Genomic DNA, 13,131 nt, shown 5'->3' with positions numbered 1-13,131 from the left:
AATCGAGAACGAGCGAGCCTCAGACAGACAGCGCGATCACATGTGTGTGTGTGATGATGAGGTTGGTGCCCGGACATTGCAGCAGAGTATAGAGTAAGTTAGCAGTGTAGTTGTGTGAACGTAGCAGTGCAGGAATAGTTCAGGCTAATTGACAGTGAATAAATGCAAAAACATTTGAAGACCCAAACCAAATTCCCGTGTCTAACTTTTGCCACTTGCTGATTAAAGAGATTACCCCCACAGCACCGTGCCCTCCAGAATAGCAGAGAAATCAAATACAAATATTTTTCACCTTTTCACAATACAAATAATTAATTCTGCCAATGTATTAATTAGAAGAATTGTGTGAAACATGGAGGCAACAGTGTGAATCATTGTGCACAAGCACACTGCAACCAAAATGCAAACACAAACGTAAATCAAAAACTCCATTAAATACCTTTAACTTGTGTTAAGGTACCTCCTGCAACATTTTGTTGATTAATTAGTCCTTAACATAAAATGCATCTACTACTATTTTCATAGTATTAGACACTTTTGAATTGTTATTGCTTTGCTAATTTTTTAAGGATACATTTTGTTTATCAAAAGGTCATGCTTTTCTTTGTCTTACTTGCATAGTAATACACTGAAATTGTGTTTTGGACTTTAAGTCAAAGCAAAAAAGTGTTTTCAAGATGCCACTAAAAGTATAACAGCTATTTTTCACCTTTTTCTTACATTTCATAGACAAAACAATTCATGAAGCAAAATGCACAAAAATAATGGTTAGCTTCAGCCCTGATTTGTTTATTAGAGAACTGTGAGCAGGATATGAAATTCAGCAGATCATTTTAAGAGTAAAGATATATTTTCTTCAATGCTCTTTGGTCAGAATGTGTTTTTCTGCATAATTGTCCACCAGTCTGCTTGCTGAAAATCTTGGCCACTCTTTTATGGAAAATTCCTTTAGTTGCAAGACGTTTGAGGATTTTCTAGCATGTACTTTGAAATCCTCCCACAACATTTCAATGGGATTCAAATCTGGCCTTTGACTGGCCATTCAATAAGCCTCTATTTTTTTTTTTTTTTTTTAACCATACCTTTGTGGATTTGCTCGTGGTGCTTAGGATCATTGTCTTGTTGAAAGGTCCACTTCTGGTTCATATTCCACTTTTGCACAGGTGATCTCACATTATCTTCAAGCACTCTTTGATACAATGCAGAATTCATAACTGACTGAATTTCTGTAAGTTGCCCTGTTCCTAGTGCAGCAAGGCAACTGAAAAGCTGCCTTTCTTCTACGCTAAACATGTGTACTGTTACTGTGCCCAAACAAGTCTATCTTGTATTTGTTTGTCTGTCTTTGCCAATATGCGCTCTGGAAAACTGTAATTTTGCACTTATGTTTGTTTTGGAAAACAAAAACTTTTTTTTCTGATACACTTTCCATGCAGGTCAAATTTGTTTAATCTTTTTTTTTTTTTTTTTTTTTTTTTAATGTAGACACTTGCACACTGACATTAACATTTGCAAGAGTAACCAGCAGATACTGTGATGATATTTTAGGGTTCTTTGGCTGAATTTGTTGGGGAAGCCAGTCCTGGGCAAACTGGCAGTCATTTCAAATCTCTACAGTGGAATGTTTTTTTTTTCAAATAGTTTGGAGATCCTTTCAAATCACTTTGGAAACTCATCCATGAATACATTTTTGAAGGCCTTATAGAGCTCTTTAGATCTTGGTGTGATGACACCACACACTTCAATTGCAAAGAAATTCTGAATGTCAGAGGTTTAAAAAAAGAAGGTTTCACCTTTCACTCTCTAAGAAGCTTCTAATCATTGGCACCTGATCTGAATCTCCTAATGCTAATTTTATGGATTTGAAGGTGTGATAAATGTTAGGTGCACTTACTTTTTCTAAATTTTTTATTTATTCATATATAATGACGACAACATATCAATTTTACATGTGATTTGAGTATATCACCATTATCTGTAGGTACTCTTTTAAATGCGATCAAATCTTTGCTCGTTCAAATAAGCAAAGGCAGACTGCCTTTCTAAAATAAACCTTGTGTGCTTGTTTGGGAAATTCTACCAACCTCAGTGAATGGCTAAATAATGTAAGGGAACAGGAGCGGGTCATATGTTGGGGCAGCTGAAGCCATTACATTTAGCATTTAGACAGTTAAGCCTTCAGTTCAGATTTGGCCTTAAAGTGAAAATACTTAACAGCAAGATACTGATGGACCCATTAGTAAAGCAAATAACCCCGGGGCTGCTCAATGAAGTTACACAGGTGCCAACTGTAAAAGTAATGAATAGCTCTCTGGTGGAAGAGTGGGTCCTCCCATTCGCCACTGCTGCAAATGAGAGCTGAAATATATTTCAACCTTGGCAGATTAAATATGACAAATATTAAAATTAGTGTAATGCTACTGGAGGGAGGAGCACTGGGTAGTTATCTTGACACTCCTCGCATCTTTGCTCACTCCTCTTCTCCCTCAACACTGTGATGCTCTAATGCTCTAGGGAATGCCTGCACTGCAGATTTGGCCTTAAATATCAAACAATAATAAATTGCATATTATACGATAAAAATCCAACAATTATAAAACTGACTACTTTTCAGCCACTTTATGTCAAGACTTGTCAGGAGAGGTTGCTTAATCTACTGTTAGGTCACAAGCAAATACAGACCTGGTTGAATGTATTCACCAAATGAACATTTAGGTTTTTATACTTTCAAAAACAAATTTGCTGTATTTTACTTCACCACAAAGGTTGCCTTACTTCTTAGGAAGTCAGGGCTATGAATATCATGAATGTATTAACAGTGCTTTTGTTTAACTAATTCTTTTATGCTTCTTAGATTAATTCAAAGTGCAAGTTTATGCTTAAAGTCACTTTACTTTTGGATTAATGGGATGATCAATTGATAACTTGGATTAATATGTTCATAGGTAGCTCCTGTCCTATCTGTGTTATTGCATTAAAGGGACACTGGCTTTAGTTTTAGCTGCTGAAACTAATGTGTTATGTTTGACTGGGTATTGTAAAGAGGAGATAACAAACTCTGACATATTTATGAAATTGTTTTGGGCATTAAAACAAAACACACACACACACACACACACACACACACACACACACACACACACACACACACACACACACACACACACACACACACACACACACACACACACACACACACACACACACACACACACACACACACACGAGTGTTTCTGGAAATGTCCACTGGTTACAGATTCTGCTTTGGGACATTGATGTTCATGACATACATCAGAATGACATGAACAAACTTGTGACATACAGTGTCCTTCCTACCTAATCCATGAGTGCTGAACTACTGTTGCACTCTACATCTTTTGTGTTAATGCCTGTAAAAATTATAAATAAATGATCTGTAACGATTTAAGTGTTCTACATCTATAAAACACAGTATTCTGTCCAGTAAGTTGTCTTTTCTTGCAAGAGCAGTATGCACCACTTTTCAGCTCTTTTTAACACTGCTCTGACCTGGTATCACATTGTATCAAATATTGACCAAACAGCAGGAGTGCAATTCTCTGCCACTCAGGCCTCCTGTCATTGCCGAAATATTGCCACTCACCTTGACAGGTTGGTTTAGCTCTGTCCCATTCCGGTCTCTTGCTGTTGCCCATGACACATGTCAGAGTGGAGTAGCCCTGCAGCAGGTAGCCCGACTCACAATGAAATGTCACCATGGATCCCAGCTTGTAGTCAGTACCCATTCTGGTGCCATTCATCACATTCCCCGGATCAAAACACGCCTCCCGCAGTTTTGCTGTCAATTAAAAAAAACAACGCTTTTGCAACAGACACAACTGTTTTAAATGAGAGAGGTTTCTAACGTAGCAGATAGGAAACTGTTATACAGATTGCAAGTGTCTGCTTGATTTAACAAAACAGTGATATTAAAAATGTATTAATATGGTAAACACGTGTAAAATAGATAAGGGTGAATCATTCTCACAGCTGGCATCAAGATTAGAAAAAGTAGCTGTGTACAATATTACAAATCAAAGGGTTAATTTGAATTCCTTTATATATGTACCAAACTAAATCCCCTACTGTAATACATAAACATATTCCATGAAAACACAGTTAATCCCGTGAGGCCCTCAGAGTACCTTTGTACTCCAAATGGAAGCCAGTGTAGCTCACAGAGCCATCGCTACGAAATGCCAAGTACATGAAGTTGGAAGTGCTCTCGATCTTCTCGGGAAGTTTACTGTCCTGGAAACTGCCAATCAGATGAGAGCTGCTGTCTGGCCCGTCGTAGATGTACAAGAAATCGTAGTTGGGCTCGATACTGAAGCTGTGAAAAAGTAAAAGAAACAGACAAATGAAAGATAAAACAGTTATTATTTTGCCAAGTCTTAACCACCAGATTGTACAGATTGGAGGAAAGATTTAGAATGCATTAGGGTTTCAAAATTGAAGTGTGCACCGCAGTGCTGGAAGTGAGTCATGCCAAGCGATTTGTTTTGCATCTCCAGACAAAGAGATAAAAAAAGATATCTCCCCCAAGAGGTGAGAAGAGATTAAATTGTTGTGACACTGCGGTTGCACAAAATCTTCCCAGACGGCAATGGCAATGTGGTGTGAAAAGATCGTTTCATATTGTTGAGCAGTATATCAAATCACATTCTGCAGTGAGAGAGAGGGGAGCATTTGTTTTCAAAATAATGAGCCTGGTTTATGACAAAAATGTAAATAGCTTGGAGATAATTGCATTTAAGTTGGATCAAGGCAACTCCAATTTAAAATCATAACTCCATCCTTTCATTTGGCATTCCCAGGAGAGAAAGCGGCATTGCACTAATTCTATTAGATGTTTGTTTTGAAGGACAGAGTTGGAAAAGAAACATGGTGACTTTTTTTCTTCTTCACCTCGAGAAGAGTAAAATTGTGTGGGCGTACAGACAGAGTGAATATACCTATGCACCTTCTCCAGAAACCTTCTCAAGAAATGACTACAAAAATAATACTCAACAGTCAAAAGAAGACTGCCCATGAAATCTGCCCTCAGGCACATCTGTGAGTTTTGCTCTGCCCGTATTGCTGCTGCTTAGATTGCAATTAATAATGTAAAGCATATGTTCTAGGTATAATTCAGCACAGGAAATGAGCTGCACTCATATCACACTCCTGCCAGACAGTTTTCATCCAGAAATCTTGTTTCACCACATTTCAGCAAAGTGGCCGGAGAACTCGTCTGTAGCGACGCAGCTGCCTCCCCCCTATCTCCCAAAACACCTGGACTCAAACTCAGGTCTTCTGCTTAACACACATGGCCAACTTTTCTCAATACTATGATGTTATAGCTGGTTCCACTGCAGAAAACATGCAATTCCACAGCACAGCCTGAGCCGCTGTGCATCCACTGAGAGTCTCTTCTGTTCCAGGCAGGTTACAAACATACCAATGGTTTAGGGAAAGCATCATCCTGTAAGCTACTGGACCGTATACTTAAGGGACCAAACTTTTTCCTTTAACAACAACCTTTGTCTTTTTTTAATCTTTCGATTGTTCATATTCTGCAAAAACCTCAAATTCCCAGTTTTTTTTATTTTTTTATAATTGTTTTAAATAACAAACTGATGTGAGGAGGAAATCAACCTCCTGTGTTGTATATTGCACTGTTGTCACATTACCTGATGAAAGCCAGGGAAATCACATAGTCAGAGTGTACTGCAATAAGCCAGTCACAGTCTTTGCTGTGTGGGTAGGGGTGTGGGTAGTTGGGAGAGAGTATGAATCCAGACGACCCAGTCACATTCCCACCACAAGGTGCTGCGGAGATTAAAAAAAAAAAAAAAAAAAAAAAGACATGAATGAGAAAAGTGATCACAAAAAAACATATTGCCTACCTGACTGCAAATGTCTTTAGCTAAGCTGAATTCAGTTTAAGACATGGAAGAAATGAGCACATCATTAGATATAACTGACTCAGGTTCTATAACCTTTGCTGACCTCCATCAGCAAAAAGGAAGAAACTTCAGTTACATCAGGCCAATAATCAGGGCATTAGAAAGACTATATCCTTTTTTCTCAGCCTTATGAGAACATGAGATGTTTTTATGACGAGTATTTTTTTCAGTTCGTTAATTCAGTTCAACAAACAATATATATTGTTTAATATACAACAGACATCCACAAAAGATTATCCTTTGCATAGATCTACATGTCAGATAAAATATGATAAATATGGAGGACAAATATACAATTTTACCAAACAATGCAATGCAGCAACTATGGAATTACTCAAGCAACAACCCGGATCTCTGCTTCTCAAATTATATTAATATTATTAAGACTTTAGTAACTTTTCAACACTGCAGATGCCTAAATGTTGAAACTTTTGTTTATTGCTTCTTTTTATAATTGTCTTGGTCTTTTTTTCCTGCCCCCATACTTGACTCCTGCATCTCACTGGGGCTACAAGGATGCAGCAGAGATCAAACTAACAAGTAAATTTAACAATCAATTGAGAAATATGGAAATTCAACTGGATGGATTATGTTTGTGATTTTTAATGACATGTTTTTGGTGCCTCAGCACGTCAGGGGATATTCTGGGCCTAAATCTGCCTCACAAATAGCTTTACTTGTCATTTAGTGGGTTTGATGAATAAACTAGCCGTTGTCATGTGTCATGATGGTACAGAGTAAGTTGTAACACGATGATGTCTGTGCTGCTTTCATTTGGTGTGGCAGCACTTTGGTTATAGAAGAACAGCTGACATTTACATCAAGTTTTCACTAATAAAGAGTTGCTTCTGCTGTCATTACATTTTGCTTGAGTTGTGTGATCTTGTAATTTGCACCACAAGACATGAAAATGCCTGGGTCTTCCCTGGCCAGAAACATAACTCGTAGGCCAGTTGGCAGCAACTCAAGAACATCTAGGTTTCTTTGGACCTGCTTAGTGTAATTATTTCTAACTGCATTGTTAAGTAATTAGCTGTTAAGCTCTAATAAGACAACGTGTTGGGAGACTGTAGAGCACTCAGTCTTTAACAGGCAACAGAAGAGGATTTGTCCACATAAGAGTTGGCAACAATTCAAACATATCTGCAGAGTCTTGTCTATCCTACACATATTTTGAAGACATCAGCGAGAGAGAATTGGAGTCTCTGCTGCAGCCGCTTAATAGACAAACTCCCTCTCTTCCTCATCTTCTCACCATCTCTCTTTCACTCTGATCTCCTACTACACTTCCTTACAGACCTCTCTATCTCCTGCATGCACAGACGCAACACACACACACACACACACACACACACACACACACACACACACACACACACACACACACACACACACACACACACACACACACACACACACACACACACACACACACACACACTCCCTTCTCTGTCTCACCGATGCAGCTTGGAGGGCTGGGTTGCCAGTAGTATCTATTTTCCACTTGGATGCAGGTGATTCTGCTCTCTCCCTGCAATTCATATCCCGGATCACAAGAGAAGGTCACAGAGTCACCGGGCTCCCGCCCTTCTCCGTTGCGACTGCCATTCATGGGGATACCTGGATCTCTGCAGGCTGTCGCAAGCGAACCTGAAGGACAAACACGTGACTCAAACATACATAACAGATGCACACATGGATCCAATGTGCAGGGAATCAATGACCATAAGAGAGAGCACACATGTACACACTCACACACACACACACACACACACACACACACACACACACACACACACACACACACACACACACACACACACACACACACACACACACACACACACACACACACACACACACACACACACACACACACACGTAGTTTCATATCACACGGTGACAGCTGTTATGTTGAAACTGTAGCTCAGAGTTACAGCACAGAGCAGATTACTAACTGATATCAGTCAAAATCTGACGTGTTTTCCTGATCTGCTTCCCTACAGTAAAAGCTGTGCAGCAGCCCGGAGCTTTAAGACTGGGCTGCTAAAATCTGATGGATTCTTCAAATGTTCCATTTTGACACACTTGAGAGACATAACACAGTTAACTATATTGCAGTTTTGTTGTGTTTTGTTGTTGTTGTTGTTGTTGTTTAACACAAATACATCTCACTGCAGCACACAAAGAACAAAATGTTGAAATTAAAAGGCATTGGTGATCATATTGGATGTGATTTAATTAATAGATGACACTTAAAACACATAAAACATTTGATTAGGTCATTTTAAAATGTAGGAAAAAAAAAAACAATCAGTGAATGGTATTTAACATCAATGACACAATGGGTTCATAATGCACATTGTATTGTAAGAAAAACCTAAATTTACCATCCACAAGATGCTGTCAATAAATGGAGATGGGATGCAGAGGTTTGACTCAACACGAGCAGATTTAACACTTGGTTTCCTGTTGTGTAGTTTGTGGAGGACATTTCCACGATCACGTGAAGATCTAAACTGCCGTTTGAGTATTTTTTTTTTTTTTAGTGTATTTTCAATGAAATAATTTGGGGCAGTCCTGCGGGACTATTGTTACCATCATTATTCCACATTACATTTTTTTGGATGTGAGAACCAGTAGCCTTAGGGAAACACGGTATTTAAGTACAGTATGCATCTGCAGAATCAATTCCATTTTGCAGTGCAGTGAATCTCATATAATTGATTTTTACTTTAGGCTGCCATGTCTGTATCCTGAAGAAAATTTTTCCTATCTGAAAAAAAGATATTTTCAGACACATCATACATGGCCATAAATGATGTTTCCTTCACCAATAGCTTCGAGGTGCTCGGGACTGAAGCTATTCATCAGCAGAACACGTAGACTGCATTAGTATTATGGCAGCAAACGCTGCACAGGAGACAGTCAGCAATGAGCTGGAAAAATACCTGGGACTTTCACTGATCATCAACACATACAGTAGTTGAAGATTATACTAAACACTGGAGATGCACAAGACATGAGAGGAAGAGGACAAAATTAAAAAGTTCCATTTGGGAACATATTTGAAATCAATAGTATGACAGACATAGTCCTTACATGCTATGTGCCTACATTTTGTATTTTTTTTTTTTTTTTTTTTATACAGACATGATCTACAGACCTATATTAGGTGGCAGTATACAATCTTGAAATACTAGTGTATTTAAATATAATCTGGGTAATAAACCTGATCATTTTCAAATCTTTGGAGCAACTCTCACTAAGAGCAAGCAAAAAACAACATATACCTACAGTATGCCATTCAGTTGGAGAAATATACTCACTTGAGAAGTCGATGGCAAAACCAGACTTGGTGATGTAAAAGTCAGTCTCGAACTGAATGGTGACGATGTTGAGGGTGGAGTGGATCCCCTCTGGCAGCAGTGAGCCACTGACCTCCTTCAGAGGCATCTCGTTCTCAGGAGGTCCGTCCCATACCTTCAGGATGTCATGGGACGCCTCTGTGTCGAATGCAAGAAACTGGAGGCTGAAAGAGGTGCATGCAAGCAATTTGGTGAGTTAATTTGGCTTCAGTTCGGTCAAGTCAGTGTGTTACTGTGTGTATGGTCAGTGAGACTGAAATGATATACAACAGTTCATACACGTACTGTATGCACTGTTGAATTAGTAATGTTTGTGTTCACAATTCTGCATCCAAAATACAACAAAATCAAATGTTCCAAAGAAAGCAAACAAAATGGGTGCTGAACTTGGTGAGATTAAATTGAGTTCAAAAGATGAATCTATCTAGATACAGTGTCCCTTATCTTCTGGCCATTCCAGTTGAGATTTGGTATCATCAATCAATTTCTGCCAAAGTTAGAAATACAGTATGAGACCACAGACTTATCTGCAATCTCATCAAGAGATGGCCTGAAGCAGCTCTTCACACAAACAATGTGTGGCTGACTTTATGAAATCATACCATGTTTACTTCAACCTCTAAGCCCAAATGGGTTTTATTTCACAGTAATACTAGGAGCTCTCAGCCGAAAAAATATGTTTCCATGTCCCAGGAAAATTCCCCAGGGTGCTGTCACAGCGTCTACAAAGTCCCTCTCCCAATCTTTGTTAATGGAGCCACGGCATGCTGTTTCTCTTGATGACATCAAGCTTTGGAGGAGAAGTTTTCATGTTTGAAATCTTGGCTGAACTTTGGAACATCTCATAAAATCAATTTTAGGATATTTGAGTCTTTGAGTCTTTTGAAGTGAGTTGGATGACCTCGGCTTATTTTAGATGTAGTTAAAACAAGGGCCCACAGTTCAGTTGTGTATAAACTGCAGTTTCTTCATAATGTCAATCAAAGTCCTTCTAGTTTCATCATCTCAATTCCACTAATATTTTATGAGTAATGATATTCAATAAATTGTGCATATTTTGATACATTTTTGTACATCTTAATTATCTCATCTTAATTAAAAGATACTAAATGATAATAATGTTCTGAAGTTATAACAGGCAAAGTGCTGTATGAAAACCAATTTTTCATCCTACTGAATATACAGCATATGCATATGTGCAGGTATATGTATTAGCAACTGGAGATACCTGACAATGTTTCCAGAGTTGACCTCAATTGTCCAGGCGCACCTCAGGTTGTTGTCGTAAGGGAAGGGATACCCAGGAGAGAGGATACGGCCAGTAGACTCGTCCTTAAAACTGCCTCCACACTCCGCTGCATGCAAACACAAAAATAATACAAAATTCAGAAAAGAAACCTTAAAAAATACCAAATGGAGACACATGCATACACAAGCAAATGTGAGTAAATGGCAAGCAAAAACCAAATACAACTCACTGCAGCTAATCGGAGGGTACAATCGGCAAAGGCGCTGCTAAAAATGAACAATGCTAACAAGTAAAAGGACAGCAACAAGGACTTCCTGTCAGACCAGAGATACTGACAAATGCAAAACCTATTTTGTCTCAAAATGAAGCCATTAATACAATTTAAAAAGACTGTGTCCAGAGAATACGGTGCTACAAATGTTAATGACTAAAGGAATATCTCATCATCTAATCTATGTTGTCTCTTCCCTGGTTATCGTCCTGCTATCTATATTACAGAATAAACGGCACTTAATTAAAATGAAAATTGCATTAGACTGCTACAGAGGTGGGCTATAATCAGTATCATAACACATGGAAATGTAAAAGTCATTGACAGAAGGCAGGATGTGGCCCCGAAGAAACAGCTGTATATTTCATTTTACATTCAACTCACGGATACAAAGCTCACTATTAATATTGATTATTCAGAGATCCAGCACTATTAAACAGTGAATCAATACTGATTTTTTATTTATTTTCCTTTTTTGTCATTGTATTGAACACACCACAAAGCTATAGCGAAGAACTGTTTCACTGGAAAAGGCAGCAGAACACAGTGGCATTTAAAGTGCGATTCTGCACAAGTCCGGAATTTGTAAAACATTTTTTACCCTAATCCATCACCGCTAGACATCAATAAACAGACACTGCTTCATAACACCTTCCAGACTCTAGCAGCATGCAGGTAATAGCTTTATCATTTCTCTGTCTTTCTGTCTCAGCATGTTCTGAATATGAAAGTGCAGCCTAGACCGTGTTTCATGTCTATGATTCAGTGAGATACGAATGCTCTGATAATTGGGCCTTTACTTCCAGAAAAATGCTGATTAATTGCTTGCGGATAAAAACATGTAAATTACACAGCCTACAAGTGAAGCAGTCAGAGCAACACAGTGAAGGCTCAATAGCGATTTGGTTCTTCTCTTTAGTGTTCTTAATGATTCTTTTCTGCATTAAAAACACAGAAAAATCCATGATTCACTATAAAACATCAGAGCTTTTTATATTCTCTTACAAAATGACGAGCAGCGTGTTTTCTTTCACCACTGTTCAATTAAGTAAAAAACATGTTGGGATAAATCCTTAGGATTAACACCTAACTGAGCAATTTTGACAGTGTGCCTGTTTTGAATATCAATATAAGAAGAGTATAAAAGACGTGGACCATGACACAGACAGAGACAGTATATCTACGACCAAACACTGAGATAGAGAAAAAGACATAGGCATAGGCCAAAAAGATTACCGATGCATGACGGGAGGTGGTTGTCCCATGCTCTTCTCTCACCGGTCATGCACTTGAGTATGCCACTGCCGTGCAGAGTGTAACCTTGGTCGCAGCCGAACGTGATGGCACTGCCTGCAAAGTGACCCTGGTCACTCATTTTAAAGCCAAACTGCGGCACGCCTGGATCATCACAGTGAGAGAGCTCAAAACCTGGACAAGAACAAAAGGAGAGTGGAGAAGAATGTTAGCTAAAGAGCGACATAACATGAAAACCACAAACATATACTAACACAGAACTACATATCAACATTGAACCAAGCCCACAGGAGAGTAGTCATTATGTAAACCAGCACAATATTCCCATTTATCTGTATTGTAAAGAGGTATTGATTTAGCTTTGAGAATTAATTTCCGGTTGAGGACAGATGAGGGCTTACAGTCCCATTATACTACTTAGCAGTAAAAGATTACTTTTGGACAGAGACCACAATTACACATTTACAATTAAATGTTCAAATAGGTGTGGACATTTACTATGATTGAGAAAAAGCCCATCAACTTACAAAACGTTGGGTTACTACAGAAGAAATTAAACAAATGAGCCACAAACAAGGATAAAAAATATATGTCGCAATAACTCCTTAGCTCACCGTGTTCGAACTTGACCATGGCCTTTATATGTATTCCTCTCCTTCAGGTACTAAACATGAGTGTTCTGCTATGCAGCAACAGTGGCTGCACATAAACCCTGCAGCACTGATTTATGGTCTCTTCATGACATGGCGAGGTCCATGCCCATGCCAGATGTTATGATAGTATTACAAGTGTCATGCCCAGTATAAATCTCCAGCAGTTACTGCTCACATTTAGAAAATTACCTCAGCACTTTTGGCAGAAAAGTCATGAAAACATGATCAGATTTCATGTTCACACAATATTTAAACTGACCATATCCCACCTTCTCCTCACCCCTTGCTGTTCATACATCACTCAATTCTCCACTCAAGTTGAGAAGGGCTATTCATTCTGGTTGAAAAGAACAAGTGTAGGCTGCCCTTC

General features: G+C 38.6%; 1 protein-coding gene across 3 annotated transcripts in view; it reads right to left on the bottom strand.

The window, feature by feature from the left end:
* The window catches only part of LOC138617846 (CUB and sushi domain-containing protein 3-like), a 229,538-nt gene that overhangs the window by 119,989 nt on the left and 96,418 nt on the right, over positions 1-13,131 (bottom strand). For all 3 annotated transcript variants that reach the window (XM_069693161.1, XM_069693160.1, XM_069693162.1), the window contains exons 24-30: positions 12,091-12,282; positions 10,563-10,689; positions 9,296-9,498; positions 7,425-7,616; positions 5,691-5,829; positions 4,164-4,351; positions 3,623-3,817 (exon numbers count right to left, since the gene is read on the bottom strand). In XM_069693161.1, coding sequence (XP_069549262.1) covers positions 3,623-3,817; positions 4,164-4,351; positions 5,691-5,829; positions 7,425-7,616; positions 9,296-9,498; positions 10,563-10,689; positions 12,091-12,282 — 1,236 coding nt within the window. The remainder of the gene's footprint in view (positions 1-3,622; positions 3,818-4,163; positions 4,352-5,690; positions 5,830-7,424; positions 7,617-9,295; positions 9,499-10,562; positions 10,690-12,090; positions 12,283-13,131) is intronic.

This window comes from Brachyistius frenatus, unplaced genomic scaffold (genome assembly GCF_029030835.1).
Source record: "Brachyistius frenatus isolate BFR_SWC_R1_liver_20210118 unplaced genomic scaffold, ASM2903083v1 Contig_14, whole genome shotgun sequence".
Taxonomy (NCBI): domain Eukaryota; kingdom Metazoa; phylum Chordata; class Actinopteri; family Embiotocidae; genus Brachyistius; species Brachyistius frenatus.
Note: the sequence above shows the minus strand (reverse complement) of the source record. Positions and strands in the feature narration are given on the sequence as shown.